Genomic DNA, 25,637 nt, shown 5'->3' on the forward strand with positions numbered 1-25,637 from the left:
AAAAATCATGTAACAATTCATAGAACATAAAACTACTTGAAAGCGAACAACTCACTGGCATTGAGTACATCGAGTTCCAAAACATTTCTGACACCCCAGAGTAAAACCTTGAATCCATGAACCAGTTTCTGACCATTTCCCCCATCTCCCAACTCCTGCCAACCACCAATCCTCATTCTGTCTCCACGGATATATCTGTGCTGGATATTTGATAAACTTAACATTTCTTTTGCGGTGATGTTTATAGATTTTTATATCATTATAGGCTACAATCATGAAAAGAAAATATAGTGCAGGATGCGGAGGAAGTAACGGCTACTAACAGGTTTTCAACATTTCCCCCTTCGTCTTTTCGGCAAGATACCATATTATAGACACTTCCCCACGTGCACACAGCAAAGCTGCTGGCAGCATGCTGCTTCAGAGAGAGGCAGTCAAAGCGGAGCACACTGGGCTCACTAGGGCCCAGGACAGTGCAAGGCAAGACTCAAGAGTGCTCAGCAAGCCTGGGCAAGTAGGAAGAGTTGTGGAGTCTCAATTCGCACACATGTGCAGGAGGGTTGGACTCCAGGTGGTGTCTTGTCTCAACGTGTACATCAGAATCACTTGAGAGGCTTTTAGAAAGCAACACAGATGCGCAGACCCCATCTTCATAAGTTCTGATTCAGTTGGCACTAGATGGGACCCAGCCCCTTTCATGTCTTTCGAAGCTTCTCATGTGATACTGAAGTGCAGAGATGGTGGAGAACTACCAAGCTCATCATCTGTAAGGGGCCTGGCGGGTGGTTCCCTCTCCACTGAGAACACGGCATGAAGACATGAGGGGACACGGAAGACTGAAGGCAAGGCCAGTGACTCCCTTCAGGCCACCCAGCTAAGTCAGGGCAAGGACTAGGCTCCTTGCTCAGACACCCCAACATGGGCTCAGGCCACCAGTGGGTTGTTTTGTCTTTTTTCTTTCCCTCTCTTTGGGTGACCGGAATAACCGCATGCATCAGCCCCAGAGGAAGGCCCAACTGCAGGGACCTGAGCAGGTGAGCATCAGAAAGCGCAGGTGGGATGAGGAGCCCTGTTCCCCTCTCCTGACAGCTCGTGGGTGCAGGATTTGCAGTGGTTACCTGATGGGTCCGTCGTTTCCTCATTGTATGTTCTATATGTCCGGCCATGCTGGAGTTCCCACAACCCAAATCCCAATAGCTTCACCTGCATCCGGCCGTCCACCAGGCAGTCGAAAGGCTTCAGGTTGCCATGGGACCCCAGGGGCTCCTGTGGAGGAACAGCAGACCCTGAAGAGTGAAAATGAGTAAATGGATTAGAGCAGGTGCCGATGGATGCTGCTGGAAGACATAGAGACTGATGGACAGAAACAGACAGGCCATGGTGGGAGACATGTTCATTTCCACATTCTCTTGTTCAAGAGCCCCTCACCCAGGGGGTCACCCTGGGCAGGGACATCCAAAAAGGAGAAAACTATTTCCAGCCCCTTAATGTGGAGCCACAAAGGCAAGGCCAACTTAAAAAAAAAAAGTAGGATTGTGATCAGACTCTTGGGTTCAAACCCTAACTCTACCACATGGTAGAGGGCAAGTAACTTTATCCCGTGTGCCTCACTCTTCTTGTCAAAACAGAGATGACAGGGGACTTACCTGGTGGCCCAGTGTTTGGGAGTCTGCCTTGTAATGCAGGGGACATGGATTTGATCCCAGGTCGGGGGACTGGGATCCCACATGCCGTGCAGCAGCTAAGCCCACACACCACAACACATTACAGCAATTATTTGTATGCAATAAGAAAGCACTATTATTTATAATATTATTTATTTATAAAGAGGACAGAAAAAAAAGCCTAGAGTCAGAAGACATGTTCAAGCCTAAACTTTACCACTAAGTTTCTTCAAGCAAATCATCTAACTGGGCCTCAATTTTACCATCTGTGAGATGGGTCTGCCTTTGACCCCTGCTACTCGAAAGATGTCCCAGGGACCAGCAGCATCAGCATCCCCTGGGAGATCCACAGAAATGCAGAATCTCAGGCCCTGCCCAGACCTACTGGATCAGACTGTGCATTGAAACCCGGTCCCCAGGAGATGCATGTACCTATTAAGCTGAGAAGACTTGTCCTTGTCTTGTTCTCAGCCTTGGCTGCACATTAAGATCACCTGGGGAGCTTAAAAAGACTAAAGGAATGCTTGGGGCCAGACCAAGAACCTGTATTACTGCAGATTACATATCACATAAACCAAGCCTGAGTGCAGAGGAGACTGATCAGAATGGAGGAAGAGGACTTAATCTGAAGGCAGGCCAAAGGAGGTCAGTCCCCAAGGCAGTGATGACTCTTATTTGCCAAGGAGATAAGGGTGGTGAGGGGGGATCTCTCACGATGAAGAAACTCTGGGTTTTAAACTGCTCCCTGTGGCGGTGGGAAGAAAGCTCAAGAGGGAAGGGATACATGGATACATATGGCTGATTCACTGTTGTGCAGCAGAAACTAATATAACATTGTAAAGCAATTATACCCCGAGTTAAAAAAAATTTTTTAAGGTATGTTAAAATGCTTAAAAAATAAACTGCTCCCAGGGGGCAGGGATGGAGCTGGAAGATAAACCCAGGTTCAGACACCTTTGAAGTCCAGCCACTTCTCAACCACTCATTTTACTGTTTCTGGACCCCTGGCGTTTGCAGAGGAGGGTGGAGCAGGAAGCAGGTAAGTGAAAGCATACCTCTTCTTCTGGCACAGTGTCAGGTTTAAATGAATCACAAGTCTAGCCTTGAGTCACGTGGTGTGGTTACAAGGTGGCAGCAGTGTCCAGCAAGGAGGAATTTGAGAAGTGTCCCTGAGTGGATTATTGTACCCTGGGACAGGGTCGTTGGGCCCCCTGGGCGCCAGCTCCGGAACTCCCCTCTTCCTCCAGCAGTAATGTCAGGCTGAATCACTGTCGGCCCTAGCAAGAGCCCTGAGCCAGTATTGCATAGAATTCAGGCTAATACATAAAGCAATAAGGGAACGTTCAGGACAGTGGGTACACTACCCCCACCTCACCCCTAAAAAATCAGGAAGCTGTGTTGCTTTACCACCCTGCTTCATTGTTTCTTGAGATGATAAATTTGAATCACATTTCAGAAATGCGACTTGCTGAACCAGTCCCGGAGGGACCCATTGGGTTTGTCTCTGGAATGTTTCAGCGAGGCGCCAACAAACAGCGGCCTGGGCTTGAAATCTGGGAAGACCTGAGTCCCATCCAGAGTCCTCTCAGACCTCACAGAGACGTCTCCATTCCACAGGACTCTTCCTGGACACACACGACTGTCCCTGCCCTTGCTAGTGCCAGGCACACCCCAGACGTGAGACCTTCTACATTCTGGTTGCTGGTGACCACCGCTGACATCCAGGGATGTTAGCAAAACTCCTTCCATGAGGACAAAAATGACATGTTTAGGGGTGCCTGAAATCCTAGGCAGGTAGTTCTCTCCAAGAGATGGCTTTTGTCTGTTTTGTATTTATTTTTCTGTCTTGATGGAAATATCCGCTAAGGGCCTGAAATGTATTCTGTTGTTTGAGAACAAATAGAACCATGATACCTCACAATTTAAGTGCCAGGTTTCATACACTTTTGGCAGTTCTATTACCTACGTATCTGAGGCCACATTTATTTTCCAATTGGAAGGCTGAGGCTGGCCCACACGGCTCCTCCCTCTGAATCCCACAGCTGTGTTCTCTAGCACTTGGGAAGAAAGAATTCAGCTTTTGGACACAGACTGGTTGCAGAACCCGATCTGCCTCTTGCCAGTTGGGCTGGTTACTTTACCTCACTAAGCCTCTTCATTTTTCCTTTTGAAAATGAAGTAAATATGAATATTACAAATATTGGAGCTAAGGATAAATTAACCACAAGGTTAACTGCTAATTATGAAGAGCACCGTCCAATAGAAATATAATGTAAACACATGTATCATGTTTAAGTTTTTAGTTAAGCAGGTGAAATTACTTTTAGCATTTTATATAACCCAATGTATTAAAAAAAACTTATCTTTTCAACATGTAATCAACATGAAAATATTATTGAGATATTTCCCATTCCTTTTTTTTTCTTAACTAAATCTTCAAAAACTGGCATGCATTTTATACTTTTAGCACGTCTCCATTTGAACTAGCCACACTGCTAACTTCAGTAGTCACATGTAGCTGGTGGTACCATGTTTAAACAATGCAGGCTTGTCCCATTGTTCAGTTAAATAAGAAAGGGTATGGTTTTTAGTATTAGCAATTGGGTTATCTGGGGTAACAGTAACACCATGCATGCTCAGTTACTAAGTCGTGCCTGACTGTGCCTCCAAGGACTGTAGCATGCCAGGCTCCTCTGTCCATGGGATTTCCCAGGCAAGAATACTGGAGTGGGTTGCCATCTCCTCCTCCAGAGTAAACCATACTCCTGCTAATACTAACAATTAACATTTATTAGATAACTGTTTTGGAGTAGGCATGATGTTAAGTGACATGAATATCTTAGTGCTCAAAACCGCACTATGAGGCAGGTACTGTTCTTATCTTTATTTCATACACAGGGACACTAGTTAAGGTCATCTTTCCATACATGGCAGAGCCAGGGTTTAAATCCCCAAGACAACCTCTATGCCAAACTGTCCTTCATCCTGTTAATCAAGATATCTCTCACTGAGATACAAGGGCCCATCCCTAACTCAAGATGAGTATTATACTCTCCAAAGATCCTTTCCGAGCTGGCCCCACTGGGTTGAACTCTCTGAGCACAGGACAATAACATGCACTCCTCTGCACCCTCCCAGTTGGGTTAACCCAATTAGGTGCTTGATCAATATGCATTTGCTCTCTTGAAAAGTCGGTGGCATCTCAGAAACTCCCTGCTACCTGGTATAGAGGAGGTTCTGGTCAAATGGACATCGGGAGAGGAATTGTTCTTATGACTGGTATGTGATGGCCGCAAGTGCAACCTGACCCCCAGAGCTCAATCCAGCACCTGGGTTCACGTCCAGGTCACCCATGCCAGAGCTCCAACATGATCTAGGGAATTTTCTGTTATTCTTAATCCCCTTTCAAGGAATGTTTGCAGAGTAACTGGCCTCAGAGGCCCTACATGAGCCTTTACATAGGGCAATGTGCACACTTCGTTTCAGGAGACAGCAAGCCTTCCAAAGCAGAGTCGACCTGTCCTCTGTTCTTCTGGCGTGGAATGCAGGACAGACTCAGGGGCCCTAAAATGGCTGATGACCACCAGGGAGACTGTCCCCTTCAAAGCGTCATTCACACCCACCCCAGCATTTCTCCAGACCATCGTTTGAGTTAATTCTCGAAGACCAAACACCCACACCAAAAAGGCTAGTCATTCACATCATGGTGAGAACTTACTAGCTTTCTCTTTACATCCAATATAAATGATGCCAACTGCTTTGATTGGGATGGAAGACAGATCACTGGAGATGAGATGAGACTACTTCCCTGGGCTTAGAGGGAAGGTAATGGAAAGTAGGGGAGGGAAAAAATAGGAGATCCCAGAAGAGAGGATACCACGTCAGAGCTTCCTATTTTAAAACTGTCACACCACCATCTAAATAATTTCCTATGTACAATTCCTGACCTTTTCACTTTTTCTTTAGCTTAATTTTAAGCCATTCAAAGATGAAAACAAGTCCTTGTCTTCCTAAGAACGTGCACAGATTAGATCAAACCCTTAAGAGAAGCTCAATGAAGTTTTACTAAAATAGTATGAGTAGTGACTCAGTTGTCCATGGAAACCAATCACAGGGAGGTTCTCTTTGTCTACCTCGCTTGGTAACAATACATTGGCTTCCCACTAAGGCCCGGGAGGTCAAAGTTTAACAGGGTCGTTAGGACTTAGCTCCTTAGACACAAAGAGCAATCGAATTCTTGAGGAACAAATGTCCTTCGAGGTCAATCAGGTCAACCTCATCCAAGAAACCTACATGGAGGCTGAATAACAATAATCATAATAATAGCCAAAATATATCTGATACTGAAGGAGGAAATGGACAGAGCTGGGCTCCCTCTTAGGCCAGGCTGCGAGCATTAGGCTACACGCATGGTCACCCTCCCAATGGACTCTGAACTTTGTGCCCAGTGTCTATAGAAACGGCATACCAATGGAAAACCAGACTCCCAGATAAAAGAGCCTCAGGACTTGTACTTGGACTCTCCGTTGCCTAAAAGAATATGCTAATTATCTCTGTAACAGAACAAAGTGGTAAATTCCATTGTGTTTATCGGGATATGACCACAGGCCTATTGATAAATATCCACTCTTTATCTAGTCTTGTGACACATGAATCACAGGTTAGCTTTGATCGTATCTCTCTCTTACCTTGTCCAGACTAGTTTCAGGGAATTTGGGGAGGTGGGTTTGAGCAAGTACACTTAGGGTATATAAGGTTTTCACAAAAACTGGTCGGGGTCCTTTGGCTAAGAGGAGACTCTGCCTTGGGCAGCTGGTGTAATAAACTGCCCGCCACTTACCTGCATTGCCCTTCTGAGTGAGTTTGTTTCCTGGAATGTGTGGCTACAACATTTGGTACATGGACTGGGAAACTCCTCACTTTGAGGAGACAAGTCCCATTTGGGACTACTCCGAGGCCTTGTGGCTTGAATCTTCTAGAGGGGGGAAGGCGCCTCGCCCGTCTAGAAGGATTCTGCTTCTCAACGCCCGGACCTTTCACGTTAACAGGTAGTGGATGGCAGCAGGGGAACTGAGCGCTCAGGTGAGGAGGTGAAAGAGGGGGCCTGATCACCCCCTTGGGAGGGACTAGAAGGAGTGGGGACCCAAGCAGCCTGGAATAGGCAGGCAGCGATTGCTTGGTACACAGGTCGACGAGCGTGCTAGGGCTTAGGAAGGAAATTTGTGAAGGTCATTTAGGAGGTGTGTCCACGCCGTCTCAGGGGAAATTATTACCAGCGATCGCCAGGGGATTTTTAGGATAGAAAACTGGTCCTTGTATGCTCGTATTCTGCCTTCCCAGGAGTTGTCCCATCTGCTGTGAAATTCTTGACCCCGTTGTTAGGCTAGAAGGAAGGGGATACATAAATGAGTATGAATTGGCTTTCCCGGAGACAGCCTGGGACATGGGATACTTAACCCATCTGTGTTTTCATCCGCATCTGATCAAGCCCACTAAGACAGAATGGACTTTAAGGGAGAAACAGTCTCGGACCATGTGGTGTTCTGGATCAGCTGTGCTGACCAGCAGGAGAAGACATGCCGATCCCCCTTCTCCCTCTGGGATCTGGCAGGTAAGGCTCTTCTCACCCCAGTTAGGAAGGAGGCAGAATGGCAATTTAAGTGTCATTGAGTGGAAATATCAGAAGTACATAGGATTCTGAGAACTCTGTAGACAGAACGAAAAGGAAAAGTAGAAGAAGGTTTGAGAAGGTAAGCAAGATGGGGGGAAGTGAATCTAAGGCAACTGTATTGGAGTGCAGGATTAAACATTTAAAGAGGGCATTAGGAGGAGGCTATGAGGTGAAGGTGAAGCCTAACCGCCTCCACATACTCTGTGAGGTCGAATGTTCCCCTGTGGGAGTAGGATGGCCGCCAGATAACACCGTGAACTTAAAGATAGTGGAAGCAGTCTATCCAGCAGTCACAGGAGAGCAAGGACCCCCAGATCAATATCCATATATTGACTCATGGCTTGGCTTAGCTCAAGACCCTCCTGCTTCCACAAGGTTCTGTATCCAGAAGGGAAAGGGAAAAATATTAATGGCACAAAAATTGACTGATGATTAAAAAAGGAAATTCTACAGAATTTGGACGGGGACCACCTGACCCCTCCCCCATACTGGATAATGACGCGCCTGCCTCCCAGTGCTCCACCAGGACCGGAGGCCGCCCTGATGCCCGATCCAGGGCCGGGGGAAGTCCTGCAGCAGCTGCTGCTCCTCCACCAGCTCTCCCCGAGGTCGTAGAGCCGCCACCTGGGCAGGCTCCGATCCCGGTGACAGAAGCCTCTGGCCAACACTTCCAAGATCCGCTCCAGCCAAACCGCCCAAGCTATATCCACCTCTCCCGCTTCTCCCGGTGAGTACTGACAGGAAGGGGAGGGAGATGCTGGAATTAAGCAGAGACTGCGCACTGCCAGAGAGCCAGAGGGAATGAAAGCGAACAGACAAGAGATTTGCAATGCTAGCTGCTGCTCTGAGAAAGTCTATCTCGGGCCCTCCGGAAAACCTCCTCTGTCCCAGGGACAGGACAGTCCTTCAACACGTCCCAACAGAGGTCCCGGGCCCCATTACAGCCAAACCAGTGTGTCCGGTGCCGAGCTTTTGGCCACTGGAAGAATGAATGCCCTAAGGCAAGGAAGGAAGAGGAAGCTCCCGCAGTTGTGGGGCTTGCTGGGTTGGAAATTAAATAGGGCTGCTGGTAACCTTAAAAGTGGGCGACCAAAATATTGACTTCATGGTGGATACAGGAACAGAACCGTCAGTAGTAAAACCTGTGGCTCCACTGTCCAAAAAAACCACCACTGTCCAAAAAGTCTACCACTGTAACTGGGGTATCGAGAGAAGAGATGATTAAATTGTTTTGCCAGCCCAGAAAATGTCAAATGGCGGGGCACCAAGTGATTCATGAATTCCTCTACATTCCTGAGTGCCCAGTACCCCCGCTGGGAACAGACTTGCTATCCAAACTAGGAGCACAAGTGACTTTCTCCCCTGAGGAGAGGCCCACCTTCTGGATGGACACTATGACTTACTTGCGCTCTCTCTCAATACCACCCCAAGATGAGTGGAGGTTGCATGAGCCTCCAAAGGAAGAACCAGGTGGGCTGGAAGAGCATGAGAGAGAGCTAACTCAATTATTCCTTGAGGTCTGGATGGAAGACAACACCCCCTCCCCCCAGGCTGGCTAAACATCAAGCCCCAGTGATAAAAGAACTCAAACCAGGCACCATCCCGGTTAGAAAGTGCCAGTACTCACTACCAATAGAGGCCTGGGCCAGCATACTGCCCCACATCAATAGAGTGAAACAAGCGGGCATTCTAGCAGAGTGCCATTCGGCTTGGAATATGCTGATCCTGCCAGTCAAAGAGGAAGGAGGGCAGGACCATAGGCCTGTGCAAGATCTCAGGCTGGTCAACCAGGCTACTGTGACTTTACACCCCACTGTTCCAAACCCCTATACCTTACTTAGCCTCCTCCCGCCAAGGACTAAAGTTTATACTCGCCTAGATCTCAAGGATGCCTTCTTCCTACGCCTTGTCCCAGCTTCACAGCCCATCTTTGCCTTTGGATGGGAAGATCCGGTCGGGGGCACCAAGCAACAGCTCATCTGGACTCCCCCACAAGGGTTTAAGAACTCCCCAGCCATCTTTGGGGAAGCCTTGGCTTCTGACCTGAACTCATTCCATCTGGAAGAGTATGGATATTGGCTCCTACAATATGGGGATGACCTGCTGCTGGCTGCAGAGACCAAGGGAAAGTGCTGGGAAGGGACAAAAGCACTGCTCCAGCTGCTGATGGAAGCAGGTAACCGGGTGTTGAAGAAGAAGGCACAGATCTTCAAGGAGGAGGCAAGGTCTCTGGGGTTTATTTTAAAGAAGGACACAAGGCTCCAGACCCTCGCTGGGTCCCATATACTGATGGCACCAGCCTGATAAAACAAGGACAACAGCTGTCAGGTTGGCCAAAGTGGAAGGGGCCATCAAGACTGAAAAGGGGTGGTGGCAATTGCCAAGTGGCAAATTATTGGTACCAAAGGAGCTGGCACACAATCTGGTAAGCCAAACACACCAAGCGACCCACCTAGGCCAGGGTGCCTGCTCACAAGTTAATGCTGCCTCTCGGGTATTTAGACAAAAACCTCTGGGTACTCAGCTGAAAGGCACGCTGCCTTTGAACACCTGGGAGTGGACTTCACTGAAATGAAACCTCACTGACACTACCGTTACCTGCTGGTCATGGTATGTACATTCTCGGGATGGGTAGAAGCTTTTCCTACCTGGACTGAAAGAGCATCAGAAGTAGCCCGGTGCCTGCTTAGGGAAATAGTTCCCAGATTTGGACTTCCTACCAGCATTGGTTCAGACAATGGCCCGGCTTTTGTAGCTGATTTAGTACAACAAGTAAGCAAAACTTAAAACATCAGATAGAAACTGCGCACTGCATATAGGCCCAGAGTTCTGAGATGGTGGAATGAACCAACCGGACCTTAAAGAGACTCTCCAAGTGGATCATAGAGACTGACTGCTCCTGGGTAGACTTGCTTCCAACAGCTCTGCTCAGACTCAGGATGACCCCACAGTCCCAAGGCTGTTCTCCATACGAAATTATGTATGGGAGGCCCCCCTCCCATAATAAAACAGGTGTCAACAAATTTGCCTCAGGTAATGGGGGATAGGATTTTACAGCAGATGGAACTGGGTAAGGTAATAAATCGGGTAACTAAGTTTGTACAAGAAAGGGTGCCATTCCCCCTTGGGGAACAGATCCATGAGTTTATGCTTGGTGACCAAGTATGGGTCAAAGATTGGAAACATGATTTGCTAGCCCCTCGGTGAAAGGGCCCTTACGTTATTCTAACTACCCCTACTGCAGTTAAAGTTGCAGGTATTGTCCCTTGGATCCATCATACAAGGGTGAAGAGAACATACCGTGCAGACCCAAAAAATACTGAGGGACCCCACTGACCCTCGAGAGACTAAGGCCATCCTTAAGAAGATGGAAAAGAAGATCCCGGACGAGCCCCTTCAGGATGAAGCCGCACAATCAACTCCTGCTGCTTGGCCTCATCAACATGATTTTGAATTTAACTTCCATTTCAACTCAGGACAATGTGTTCATCTCATGGGCACATTCCTACCAGATTTCCAAAACACCTCCAGCTGCTGGATAAGTGGGGCTATGCTTCTGTCAGCGATGGAGGGACTTCCTTGGTGGGTGTCACCACTCTGCCAAGATTTTAAACCACTCTGCTCTTTTCTGGAATGACAAAAAGAGATTTTCCTCTCTCTTGTCAATCATAACCTCTCCTTGCTCTCTTGGTGTAAGACCTACAGTCAATAAACTCAGGTCATGGGGTTACATTTGATATAAAGGCCAGTGTAACAAAAGCCTAACCTACAAGCCCCGATAAATCTACCTTATTTACACACTAGGTGGACAAGATCTGTGTTTCAGTGGTATGAGTATATTGCTGCCTTAGGCTTCCCTGGTGGCTCAGATGGTAAAGCATCTGCCTACCATCTGGGAGATCCGGGTTCAAACCCTGGGTCGGGAAGATCTCCTGGAGACGGAAATGGTAACCCACTCCAGTATTCTTGCCTGGAAAATCCCATGGATGGAGGAGCCTGGTAAGCTACAGTCCATGGGGTCACAAAGAGTCGGACACGACTGAGTGACTTCACTTTTCACTATAGGGAAAACAGATATGATTAAAGTAGAGGCCTTGACTAATTTCACAAAACAGGCCCTCCTAGATAGAACAAAAGCCATCCAAGCCTTAAATGAAGAGCAAATCCAAATGAGAAAAGCAGTAATTCATAATAGAATTGCTGGACATACTCACAGCTGCTTAATGAAGGACCTGTGCTATAATTACGGTTGAATGTTGCGCATACATTCCTGACTTATCTGGCAATGTATCGATTGCTTTAGATGACATGAAAAACCAGGTAAAACAATGTCAAATGAAAACATTCCTTTCTGGACTTCAGTCCTCTCTTGGGTGAAGGGCAATTGATGGAAAACTATATTTACCATTGTTATAGTTACCTTGATAGTTCTGCTTTGTGGACCCTGAATTTTACAATGTATTATGAACTTTGTAACCCGAAGGTTGATGTCATTCTCCCAAATTGGTGGTCGGAGAGCCAGGGTGCAATATATCCCTATGAGTGATGCTCATAATATGAGCTAAGAGCATCAAGAGGGGGGAATGAAGGAGGAAACAGACAGAGCTGGACTCCCTCTTAGGCCAGGCTGCAAGCATTAGGCTTCACACATGGTCACCCTCCCAGTGGACTCTGAACTTTGTGCCCAGTGTCTGTGGAAACGGCAGACAAATGGGAAACCAGACCCCCGGATGAAAGAGCCTCAGGACTTGTACTTGGACTCTCCGTTGCCTAAAAGAATACGCTAATCATCTCTGTAACAGAACAAAGTGGTAAATTCCATTGTGTTTACCGGGATATGACCACAGGCCTATTGATAAATATCCACTCTTTATCTAGTCTTACGACACATGAATCATGGGTTAACTTTGATCGTATCTCTCTCTTACCTTGTCCAGACTAGTTTCAAGGTATTTGGGGAGGTGGGTTTGAGCAAGTACACTTAGGGCATATAAGGTTTTCACAAAAACTGGTCGGGGTCCTTTGGCTAAGAGGAGACTCTGCCTTGGGCGGCCGGTGTAATAAACTGCACGCCGCTACCTGCATTGCCCTTCTGAGTGAGTTTGTTTCCCAGAACATGTGGCTACAGCAAAAACTTCCTCTGGCTCAGATACTCTCTAGCACTTTGTGTTCATTAATTTACTTTATCCTTGCAACAGAATATGAGGCAAATCTCTTATTATCCCTGTTTCAGATGGAAAATGAGGCAGGTGGGCCATGACACTGTGGACCAGCATTCTGAAAATGCTCTCTTCACCCTGGGCTAAAATTCAGCTGCTCTTTCTAAGCTCACTGATCCGCTCCTACCATTTAGAGGGGAAGCAATGTGCCACAGCCACTCAGTGAGTCACTGGCCTAGAAACCCAGAAGAGCAGAGTTTATGTTTCCCCCATGTATCCCCCACAGCACTCAGGCAGGGTCTTGCCTATAGGAGGCTATCAGCTGATGGACGGGAATGTTGATTCATGGCCGGACAGCCTTGTCCTGCTGCCGTGTGTCAGGGTGAGTGACTCCCTCACCAGGATCCAATTCCAAGTCATTGGCTTGGTCCCCTCTAATGGAAAAAGCAGATGCAGTGAGCTTAGAAAGACCAGCTGGATTTTAGCCCAGGGTGAAGAGAGCACCCTCAGAATGGGTCCCCCAAGTCATTTTCCACCTGTGAAATGGGGATGATAATAAATCTACCTTTTTTTTGAGATCTTCCTTATATTTTGTTGTGAGAACAAAGTAAGCACTAAATATAGTTTAGCTGTTATTACTATTATTGCTGCTCCTCTTCTTTACATCCATCACAACCCTCTTTGCCCAAAGTGAAGATTCACCTGCTCGTTTGTTTTCTCAGGTATGCATCCTAAGGCCACCACTTAGATCAACAGCTCTATGGTGACTGTAACAGTTAATCCTATTTTCTGGGGAAAAGAATCAAGGGTTAGGGATAAGGAAGGGTTATTAGGATCTCCCTCTCCAACTCACTGTATGATCTAGTAATTAGATTTTCCTTGGGATAAAAAAATCTACGCTAAAATGTAAATACTCCGTTCATATTTGGGTATCCCTTCCAACTTGAGTGTACAATATTTTACTCTGTTGACATGTATTTGAGATCAGGGAGGGTGAAAAGGATGGAAAATCTGATGGAAGAGTTGGATTTTAGGAGTGGAATTATTTTGTTTGAAGAGATTTGAAGAGGACCAGAATTTTCAAGAAAGATTAGAGTTAATCCAAGACACAGAACAACTCAAGAACACTATTTGTTCTTTACATAGGTTTATGTGATATTCACATATGATATGATATGTGAGTATGTCATATGCAAATGAGAGCTTGAATATCCAATCCATTTCATGGCCTGAGTTTCTCAAAACATCCTGAAAAACACAATTATTCCAAACATCACAAGTGACTCACCTGGAAGCACAGGGAGCTTCATAGGTTCTGTAGATTTGATCCTAATACTTTGGATTATTAAGCAGAAATGATAACACCTGAGGCAGAGAACTCTAACTCTAGTAACCTGAACTCTCCCTGGGAGAAACCATAACCCGATTCAATATTGAGAAAGTCATGCAGTCTTGAGTTTTACAAATACTTCCTTGTTCCTGACATAAAGCTGATGGTCACATACCATGGGGAGGATGAGCCCAGGAGCACAGTCCAGAAGCAGCTATGACACCGTAGGAGTCAAAACCAAGCTCAGACAGTCTCCACCCAGAATGGAGAAACCAGACATTGGGCAACTGCGCTGCTAATTTAATCCTCTGCAGGCATCCCAGCAAGATAATTCAGATCTTGAAATTAGACTGGAGAAGAACTCCTCTTGGATGAAGGGGCAAACGCATTGATAAGCTTCTTTATTCAGTTCAGTTCAGTTCAGTTCAGTCAGTCATTCATGTCTGACTCTTTGCAACCCTATGAACCCCAGCATCTCAGGCCTCCCTGTCCATCACCAACTCCCAGAGTCTACCCAAACCCATGTCCATTGAGTCGGTGATGCCATCCAACCATCTCATCCTCTGTCATCCCCTTCCCCTCCTGTCCTCAATGTTTCCCAGCATCAAAGTCTTTTCAAATGAGTCAGCTCTTTGCATGAGGTGGCCAAAGTATTAGAGTTTCAGCTTCAACATCAGTCCTTCAAATGAACACCCAGGACTGATCTGCTTTAGGATGGACTGGTTGGATCTCCTTGCAGTCCAAGGGACTCTCAACAGTCTTCTCCAACACCACACTTCAAAAGCATCAATTCTTCAGCGCTCAGCTTTCTTTACAGTCCAACTCTCACATCCATACATGACCACTGGAAAAACCATAACCTTGACTAGATGGACCTTTGTGGACAAAGTAATGTCTCTGCTTTTGAATATGCTATCTAAGTTGGTCATAACTTTCCTTCCAAGGAGTAAGCGTCTTTTAATTTCATGGCTGCAATCACCATCTGCAGTGATTTTAGAGCCCCCCCCCCAAATAAAGTCAGCCACTGTTTCCACTGTTTCCCCATCTATTTGCTGTGCGGTGGGTGATGGGACCAGATGCCATGATCTTCATTTTCTGAATGTTGAGCTTTAAGCCAATTTTTCACTCTCCTCTTCTACTTTCACCAAGAGGCTCTTTAGTTCTTCACTTTCTGCCATAAGGGTGCTGCTAATCGAATGTGAGGTAAGATTGATTCTTTTGCTTACCTTAAGACTTCCTTTTTTGCAACATTAGGTGACAATGCAGGTGTTTGGTGATTCTGTGCAAACACCAAAGAAGGGAATGTGCCTTAACTCACACATCTGAAAATAATGATGGAATAATAGCTCGTGATGATACTATGTTTCCCACCCTAGGGATGATGCTATGCGCTTTACACACTGTCAGCTAGTTTTGGCAAAGACCCTGTGAGATAAGAACTATGACTGCTTGAATTTTACAGATTAGGAAACTGATGCTCAAAAGATAAAGTAACGTATTAAAGACTATACAACTTCTTAGTGGCAGAGCTTCGAGGTAAATCCAGGCAGTCTGCCTCCAGCAAATAAACCAGAGGGATGATTGAAGTCTCCCCCAGTAATGGGGATTTACTAAAACCACAGGGCTTCCCTGGTGGCTCAGACAGTAAAGAATCTGCCTGCAGTGCAGGAGAACCAGGTTTGATCCCTGGATCGGGCAGATCCCCTGGAGAAAGGAATGGCTGCCCACTCCAGTACTCTTGCCTCGAGAATCCCATGGACAGAGGAGCCTTGGAGGGCTACAGTCCGTGAGGTCACAAAGCGTCAGACACGACTGAACAACTAACACAACACAACATAAAACCAGGGTGTCCAGAGGTGAACCCTATAAACCTGACTCCCTGCAAGGACTGGGTTCGAGGGAGATAGACACAAAGAATGAAGAGGCAGGATTAAGGCCAGGATTAAAGGCAGAGAACAGGCTAGGAGAGCTCCCAGGATTCAGGCCCTGAGTCAGGCGTAAGGGGACTGAGGTCTTTAGACCTCAGTTTGGGCTCTTGGGGTGGTGGTATTGGGCCAAGTTAAGGAAGCAGACTCCCACCATTGCCCTTTGGGGTGAAGGCCACTCCCGCCCGAGGTGGGAATGGGGAGTTGGCAGGGGGGAGGCTGAGGGCAGCAAAGCTGTGTCTCCTCCCAGGGGTGGGGCCTCACCAGCCGGATTTCCTGCAGCACAGGCGGCTTCCTGATCCAGGCTTCTACTCGGTCACCAACATACCAGATGGCCACATGTTTGCCCTGGAGGCGAAGGAGCAGAATGTTCTTAACCCAGGATTAACCAGAAAATGCTACACTCAGAAAGAGCTAGGAAAGGGCGGGGGCGGTGGAGGGAGGAAAAGAAGATGGGAAAGAAATCTACCTAGGAAGCGATCGCTGAGCACCTCCCAGCCCAAACCCACCTGGGGTGGGAGCACAGTGCTGGGTCCAGGATCCGAGCTCACTGCTCGACACAGGAGACCTCATTTAACAGGCAGCATGGCCCTGCAAGGCAGGTATGGTTCATCCTTTTACAGACAAGATCATCGAGGTTAGGGAACTTGTTCAAGGTTACACAGCTGTACAACCTGAATTTGAACATCTGCATGTAACCACTCTGCCCTCAGAAGTACCTGGTAAAGCCCTACTGGGGCATAAAAGAGCTCTTGACCCCACTGGCTGTCCACAAAGGAGTTGACATCCCCAGAAATCATCGCACTAGACATGATACTGTTGTTCCCTCTGGACACAGGCGTGGCCCTCTGGGGTGGCTGCAAAACAGGACACAACTCGGTTGTTCTCAGTAGGATGACCAAGTACTAATGAGACTGTGACTTTTATAGATGAGGACGATTAGTGCCAAGGTGAAAAGCAGTTAATAAATGAGAGTCAGGACTCCAACGCTGATCTCTCTGACCTGCAGTGCAAGTGCTGAACTGCTCCACACACCACTGCGGGGTCTGGGCCAATGTGGACAGTGTCGTGGTTAAGACTCTGGGCTCAGTCAGTTAGTTCAGTCAGTTCAGTCGCTCAGTCGTGTCGGACTCTTTCCGACTCCATGAATTGCAGCACGCCAGGCCTCCCTGTCTATCACCAACTTCCAGAGTTCACTCAGACTCACATCCATCGAGTCAGTGATGCCATCCAGCCATCTCATCCTCTGTCGTCCCCTTCTCCTCCTGCCTCCAATCCCTCCCAGCATCAGACTCTTTTCCAATGAGTCAACTCTTCGCATGAGGTGGCCAAAGTTCTGGAGTCTCAGCTTTAGAATCATTCCTTCCAAAGAAATCCCAGGGTTGATCTCCTTCAGAATGGACTGGTTGAATCTCCTTGCAGTCCAAGGGACTCTCAAGAGTCTTCTCCAACACCACACTTCAAAAGCATCAATTCTTCGGCGCTCAGCCTTCTTCACAGTCCAACTCTCACATCCATACATGACCACTGGAAAAACCATAGCCTTGACTAGACGGACCTTTGTTGGCAATGTAATGTCTCTGCTTTTCAATATGCTATCTAGGTTGGTCAAGCTTTTCTTCCAAGGAGTAAACGTCATTTAATTTCATGGCTGCAGTCACCATCTGCAGTGATTTTGGAGCCCCCAAAAATAAAGTCTGACCCTGTTTCCACTGTTTCCCCATCTATTTCCCATGAAGTGATGGGACTGGATGCCATGATCTTCATTTTCTGAATGTTGAGATTTAACCCAACTTTTTCACTCTCCTCTTTCCCTTTCATCAAGAGGCTTTTGAGTTCCTCTTCACTTTCTCCCATAAGGGTGGTGTCACCTGCATATCTGAGGTTATTGATATTTCTCCCGGAAATCTTGATTCCAGCTTATGTTTCTTCCAGTCCAGCGTTTCTCATGATGTATTCTGCACAGAAGTTAAATAAGCAGGGTGACAATATACAGCCTTGCTGTACTCCTTTTCCTATTTGGCACCAGTCTGTTGTTCCATGTCCAGTTCTGACTGTTGCTTCCTGACCTGCATACAAATTTCTCAAGAGGCAGGTCAGGTGGTTTGGTAGTCCCATCTCTTTCAGAATTTTCCACAGCTTATTGTGATCCACACAGACTCTGGGCTCAGGCTACCCCAATTCAAGTTCTGACTCTGGCACTTAACCTGATGCATGACCTGACGCTGAAGTAATTTTCCTCAGTGAGCATGTGAGGATGTGGCCTCTCTGCGTCCCGCACCCAGGGCCTCCCCAACACCTAGAGAATGTATTTTAAGATTTCTTTTTAAAGATTTATAATTTTTTTTTTTAAATTTGGCTGGGCCAGGTCTTAGTTGCCTCATGCAACATCTTTCACTGTGACATGCAGGATCTAGTTCCCTGACGAGGGATCAAGCCCAGGTCCCCTACACTGAGAACACAAAGCCTTAATCACTGGACCACCAGGGAAGTCCCTAGAGAATATATCTTAAACACAGTAACCCTGCTTTTCAAGAAGAGTCTCACTCAGGACCCTGATATAGAATACAATAGACCAATGCAGAGCTGTTTTAGTTGCAGAAGAGGAGGGCTCGCAATTCCTCCCCACCACACCTCTACCTCATCCTATCATCCGCCCAAGGCCAGAGTAGTGAGCCCCAGGATCCCCAGGGACACTTGAAAAATAATTTACAAATGAACACCAGTCTCCTGATCAAGCCTCTTTGACTTGAAAGTGAAAGTGTTAGTCGCTCAGTCATGTCTGACTCTTTGCGGCCCGTGGACTGTAGCCCGCCAGGCTCCTCTGTCCATGGGATTCTCCAGGCAAGAATACTGGAGTGGGTAGCCATTATCTTCTCCACTCTTTGACTTAGTACCTGTCAAGTCACCTTTTATTGAAAGTCATAATTCATTTATTCAATAAATAGTATTATTAAGAATACCAATAAAAGGAAACTAATTTTGCAAACTACAATTTTGAAAATAAAGCCAATATAACAAGAATAAAATATACATAACAAGAGAAGAATGTTTGATTTTGACTCATCGTGCTTTCTTGTTTTTTACGATTAAGCTAAATGTCTTCAGAACAAACCTGTTTCCCTTGGTCTAACTTGAGCAATTTTCCAACAAGTAACAACATTCTGGAACACTTTTGCTGTGAGATATTTGAGATTCGTATATTTGTTGAAGTGCATAGATTCTAATTCAATAGCTGATCTGCCTATCTTGTTATTCTCTGAATATCATCAGTAGCATGTATTCCTGAACAAGTACTACCTGAAATTCTAAAATTTTTAATCTTTGACATAACATTTATTTCAGCTGTGGGTTTTCAATCACTTTGAGAATCACTTGAAAGTAAACTCAAAACCCTCCCTTCACCTTCCCGCAGGAACAAAGAGCTCTTATCAAAGTGTAGAAACTTGGGTTCTGTCTTTCTACGCTAAAGAACATTTCTCATTAATCCCTCTGGGAAGGCAAAAAGTACTTCAGAATAATCAATATACGCTGGCAAAAATTACCCTGTCTAATATCAACAACAAAAACAAAATAAAAAAAGAGAGAAGAAAAAAAGACACTTCAAAACTTCAAGCTTAAAGGATGCATAAAATACCGTTAATGCTGTATTTTCTGGAATTACATAAATGTTATATACGTATCAAATAAGGTCATGCTTGTTGAGTGTGTGTCAAGCCTCGCAGCCCTGAGAAGCCCCCACCTCAGTATACCCTGGCATTACCTCTCGTGGTCACCACTAGCAAACCCACCCTCCCCAAATGACACCCCTTCTCTGAAGCCTTCACAGTGCTGCAACATTCAATCCCTGAGCCACATCCACAAAGACCTGTGGGGGTCTCTGCCCCACTTTGTAGACACCTCCCAGAGCACCTGCCTCCCTCGGAAGGCATCTATTCCCGGTGTACCCTCCACTCCGCTGGTCTGAGATAGATGGGCAACACACGTGTGTGTGGAGTAAATGAATTGTATTGTCTTAATTATCAGTAAGTTAAAGAAGTTAATGTGGTTTTGAAAATTACTAAATGCTCCCCAGGAGCCAGCTTTAATATTTGAGCTGGATATATGGATTCTTCTACTACCCAGGTGGAACTAGTAGTAAAGAACCTGCCTGCCGATGCAGGAGACACGGGTTCAATCTCCGGTCAGGAAGATCCCCTGGAGGAAGACATGGCAACCCACTCCCGCACTCTTGCCTGGAGAATCCCATGGACAGGGGAGCCTGGCGGGCTACAGTCCATGGGACCGCAGAGTTGGACACAACTAAAGTGACTTGGCATGCACGTATACAGGTTCTTCTACGCACCACAAAACAGAGCTGAAGGGAACTTTAGACACCATCTGATCATATTTAAGTATTCAGAAACTGAGGCCCGGAAATGATATTCCCAGCAAGAAAGTGGTAGGTCTAGAATAAGAACTCAGGGCCCAAGACTCTCCATTAAGCATTCAATTTATAAGTGAGTCACCCAGCGCCCTCACAGGCTCCTAGCTCAGGACCCTTCCATGAGGCACAAGCAGTGAGCAGGAAAGTGGATGTCTGGGCCTGGCATGGCTTCACCTTGCTCTGGGGCAGAATGGTGATGTAATCATAATTGACTTGCCACCCAACCCACTCCGGTACTCTTGCCTGGAAAATGCCATGGACGGAGAAGCCTGGTAGGCTGCAGTTCATGGGGACGTTAAGAGTCAGACACAACTGAGCATCTTCACTTTTGCTTTTCACTTTCATGCATTGGAGAAGGCAATGGCAACCCACTCCAGTGTTCTTGCCTAGAGAATCCCAGGGACGAGGGAGCCTGGTGGGCTGCCGTCCATGGGGTCGCACAGAGTTGGACATGACTGAAGCGACTTAGCAGCAGCAGCAGCATCTTTATTTTGCCTCTGTAGTTTTCCTCTCTTCATCCTTCAAATAAGACCTATGATGACAGCTCCCAGGATGGTAATCAGGAGGGTTAGGGTGAAGATCACAGCTGCTGCTGCTGCTAAGTCGCTTCAGTCATGTTTGACTCTGTGCGACCCCGTATACGGCAGCCCACCAGGCTCCCCCGTCCCTGGGATTCTCCAGGCAAGAACACGGGAGTGGGTTGCCATTTCCTTCTCCAATGCATGAAAGTGAGAAGTGAAAGTGAAGTCAGTCAGTCGTGTCCAACTCTTCGAGACCCCATGGACTGTACCCTACCAGCCTCCTCCGTCTGTGGGATTTTCCAGGCAAGAGTACTGGAGTGGGGTGCCATCACTTTCTCCGAAGATCACAGCGGTCACACCTAAAGGGCAGAGACATAGCACTGCTGAGGCCTGCCTAGGAGCGAAAGTGACCACATTGGGGCCCCAGCCTGACCCTGCTAAACAGAAGGCTCAACAGCTGCCCGGGCGTGGGTCCAAATTAAAGCACACAGAGTCTACTCAGATGTGTCTTCTCGGGGAATCCTATTGGGCCCCAAGTGTATGGTCTTCCCATACCCATCTGATTCCCATGGCAACTGCACTCACCTCTTCCTTATATAGAAACTTCCCTTGTAGAGAGAACTTCTCATACCATCACCACCTTTCATTCAACATAAACTATGTGTTCTCTTTACACTTGTTCTCAGTTATAATCCACCTCGTTGCAGGCCTGGGCTCCTAACCACCAGGTAACACTCCCTTTTCCAGACTCCATCTCTGTAGAAATGGAATTCCTAAGACTCCACTCTCAGGGGCCAAGTTTTCTCAGGGCAGAGGTTCTCGATAGGGGAGGCTGGTGACGTTGCCTCCCCAGGCAATATTTGGCAATGTCTGGAGACATTTGGGGTTGTTACAGCCAGAGGGCACTTCTGGCATCTAGTGTGTGAAAGCCGGGGATGCTGGTAGGCCTCCTACAAGGCACAGGACAGCCCTTCACAGAAAAATATTATCCCATCCTAAACATCAGTGCTGTTGCCACTGCTGAGAAGCCCTGTTGTAGTGAATCTTTTCTGCTCCCTTCTCCAGGTGGCCACTCTGACCTGTAAAAGCCGCCTCAGTTTCACAGAGCTCATTGGAAAATCTACAGCCAGGTCTGTCCTCAAGAAGGGAGCCATGGAGCCAAGAAATAGTGGAGAAATTACCCATGGGTCTTAAAAAAAAAGAAGACAATTAAAGGTCAGTGCCAACTTGATTTATTCTACTTGTCTCTACCTTAGGTATAGCAGGGACAGCTGAAACACACACGTCATTGCAAAAACAGTCCTTGGCCTCTTAACTCAAACATCTGTTGATCCATCTAGCTTCCCCCCCTCACCTAGACTCTTTAAACCTAGCCTTCAGGTAGTATAATTCATGAGAGAGCAATATTTTTTGCTGGGCAGAATAACTGACTCGATCTTTTGATTCAAACCATGTCACTCCTGACTTCAAAAACGATGTGTCAATTCTCCGATGTTGCTAGGGTTTTCTTCCATGTTTGATTTAGACAAATCTTGTTAGAAAGCACCCTCACACTTCACAGACTATAACATCCCCACTGCATGGAGAATGCCTGTTCCTGCAACACTGAGAACCCAGTTGGCCACGGTCGCTTTATTTCTTCTGTGTGCACTTAGTAACTCAGTCATGTCCAACTCTTTGTGACCCCATGGACTCTAGCCCTCCAGGCTCTCTGTCCTTGGGGATTCCCCAAGCAAGAATACTGGAGTAGGTTGCCATGCCCTCCTCAAGGGGATCTTCCCAACCCAGGGATTGAACCCAGGTTTCCCGCATTACAGGCAGACTTTTTACCATCTGAGCCACCAGGGAGCCCATGAATACTGAAGTGGGCAGACTATCCCTTCTCCAGGGTATCTTCCTGACCCAGGAATCAAACCAGCATCTCCTGCTTAGGCCAATCCATTTGGGAACATTAAAATTCCATTATAAGATGCTTGCTCCTTGGAAAGAAAGCTAAGAAAAACCTAGTAAGCATATTAAAAAGCAGAGACATCACTTTGCTGACAAAGGTCCATATATTCAACTATATTCCTATAGTTTTTCCAGTAGTCATGTATTGTCTAAGAGTTGGACCATAAAGAAGGCTGAACACCAAAGAATCAATGCTTTTAAACTGTGGTGCTGGAGAAGACTCTTAGTCCCTTGGACAGCAAGGAAATCAAATCAGTCAATTCTAAAGGAAATCAACCCTGAATATTCATTAGAAGACTGACGCTGAAGCTGAAGCTCCAATACCTTGGCCGCCTGATACAAAGAACAGACTTTTGGAAAAGACCCTGATGCTGGGAAAGATTGAGAACAGGAGGAGAAGGGGACGACAGAGGATGAGATGGTTGGATGGCATCACTGACTCAATGGACATGAATTTGAGCAAACTCCAGGAGATAGTAGAGGACAGGATAGTAGACTACAGTCCATGGAGTCACAAATAGTCGGACACAACTTAGTGACTGAACAACAATAACAAAATTCCATAAGAGAAGGGGAGAGAGAAGTGTTAAATCAAATCTTGACTGAAGGTAGTGGCGGTGGGGGGCAAGCAGAAACTGAATTACGTTTTAGATTCTCATTTAGTTGCTCATTGATTTGTAGCTGAGAAAACAGAAACAGAGACTATTTCCCCCAGGCATTTCTGGATACTGGGAGCCCAGGGTGGCAGACACGTCCTGGCATTCCCATGGCTTGTCTGGATGAGGCAGTTTCACTGACTGTGAACCTAATCCTGTAAGGGATGCTGTGCTCCGACATCAACCAGGGCTAAGGCCTCTCCCTGAGATACCAGGCAGTGAGACCTGCCCAGAGCAGCATCAGAGGAGGCCTAGGCTGACGTGGAGGTACAGGTAGGGAGGCTATAAGTGGAATCTGAAGTGGCTAAGCCATACCCACAGTCAAGGGCAAGATCTCCTTGAAGGCCCAAAGTCAATCTTTATGAGTTCAGTCAGTTCAGTTCAGTCACTCAGTCACGTCTGACTGTTTCCAACCCCATGAACCGCAGCACACCAAGCCTCCCTGTCAACCACCAGCTCCCAGAGTTTACCCAAACTCATGTCCATTGAGTCAGTGATGCCATCCAGCCATCTCATCCTCTGTCGTCCCCTTTTCCTCCTGCCCTCAGTCTTTCCCAGCATCAAGGTCTTTTCAAATTAATCAGCTCTTCATATCAGGTGGCCAAAGTATTGGAGTTTCAGGTTCAATATCAGTCCTTCCAATGAACACTCAGGATTGATCTCCTTTAGGATGGACTGGTTGGATCTCCTTGCAGTCCAAGGGACTCGCAAGAGTCTTCTCCAACACCACACTTCAAAAGCATCAATTCTTCAGTGCTCAGCTTTCTTTATAGTCCAACTCTCACATCCATACATGACCACTGGAAAAACCATAGCCTTGACTAGATGGACCTTTGTTGGCAAAGTAATGTCTCTGCTTTTTAATTTGCTGTCTAGGTTGGTCATAACTTTCCTTCCAAGGAGTAAGCATCTTTTAATTTCATGGCTATAGTCACCATCTGCAGTGATTTTGGAGCCCAAAAAAATAAAGTCTGACCCTGTTTCCACTGTTTGCCCATCTATTTCCCGTGAAGTGATGGGACCAGATGCCATGATCTTAGTTTTCTGAATGTTGAGTTTTAAGCCAACTTTTTCACTCTCCTCTTTCACTTTCATCAAGAGGCTCTTTAGTTCCTCTTCACTCTCTGCCATAAGGGTGGTGTCATCTGCATATCTGAGGTTATTGATATTTCTCCCGGAAATTTGATTCCAGCTTGTGCTTCTTACAGCCCAGCGTTTCTCATGATGTACTCTGCATATAAGTTAAATAAGCAGGGTGACAATATACAGCCTTGACGTACTCCTTTTCCTCTTCGGAAACAGTCTGTTGTTCCATGTCCAGTTCTAACTGTTGCTTCCCGACCTGCACACAAATTTCTCAAGAGGCAGGTCAGGTGGTCTGGTATTCCCATCTCTTTCAGAATTTTCCACAGTTTATTGTGATCCACACGGTCAAAGGCTTTGGCATAGTCAATAAAGCAGGAGTAGATGTTTATCTGGAACTCTCTTGCTTTTTCCATGATCCAGCGGAAGTTGGCAATTTGATCTCTGGTTCCTCTAAATCCTCTGGTTCCTTTTCTAAATCCAGCTTGAACATCTGGAAGCTCATGGTTCACATATTGCTGAAGCCTGGCTTGGAGAATTTTGAGCATTACTTTACTAGCGTGTGACATGAGTGAAATTGTGCAGTAGTTTGAACATTCTTTGGCATTGCTTTCTTTGGAATTGGAATGAAAATTGACCTTTTCCAGTCCTGGGGCCAATGCTGAGTTTTCCAAATTTGCTGGCATACTGAGTGCAGCACTTTCACAGCATCATCTTTCAGGATTTGAAATAGCTCACATGGAATCCCATCACCTCCACTAGCTTTGTTTATAGTGATGCTTTAAGGCCCACTTGACTTCACACTCCAGGATGTCTAGCTCTAGGTGAGTGATCACACAATCATGATTATCTGGGTCATGAATATCTTTTTTGTACAGTTCTGTGTATTTTTGCCACCTGTTCTTAATATCTTCTGCTTCTGTTAGGTCCATACAATTTCTGTCTTTTATTGAGCCCATCTTTGCATGAAATGTTCCCTTGGTATCTCTAATTTTCTTAAATAGATCTCTAGTCTTTCCCATCCTATTGTTTTCTTCTATTTCTTTGCACTGACCACTGAAGAAGGCTTTATTATCTCTCCTTGCTATTCTTTGGAATTCTGCATTCAAATGGGTATATCTTTTCTTTTCTCCTTTGCTTTTCACTTCTCTTCTTTTCACATCTATTTGTAAGGCCTCCTCAGATAGCCATGTTGCTTTTTTGCATTTCTTTTTCTTGGGGATGGTCTTGATCCCTGTCTCCTGTATAATGT

General features: G+C 46.4%; 1 protein-coding gene across 1 annotated transcript in view; it reads right to left on the minus strand.

Annotated features, from left to right (window-relative positions):
• LOC101117809 (guanylate cyclase 2G-like) overlaps nt 1-21,850 on the minus strand; it is a 44,409-nt gene extending 22,559 nt beyond the window's left edge. The window contains 8 exon segments of the mRNA XM_042239085.2: nt 1,119-1,266; nt 7,586-7,593; nt 13,658-13,742; nt 15,051-15,146; nt 16,014-16,097; nt 16,469-16,606; nt 20,350-20,418; nt 21,776-21,850. Of these exon segments, the coding sequence (XP_042095019.1) occupies nt 1,119-1,266; nt 7,586-7,593; nt 13,658-13,742; nt 15,051-15,146; nt 16,014-16,097; nt 16,469-16,606; nt 20,350-20,418; nt 21,776-21,850 (703 nt within the window).
• Between the last annotated feature and the right edge of the window lie 3,787 nt (nt 21,851-25,637).

This window comes from Ovis aries, chromosome 22, assembly GCF_016772045.2.
Source record: "Ovis aries strain OAR_USU_Benz2616 breed Rambouillet chromosome 22, ARS-UI_Ramb_v3.0, whole genome shotgun sequence".
NCBI lineage: Eukaryota > Metazoa > Chordata > Mammalia > Artiodactyla > Bovidae > Ovis > Ovis aries.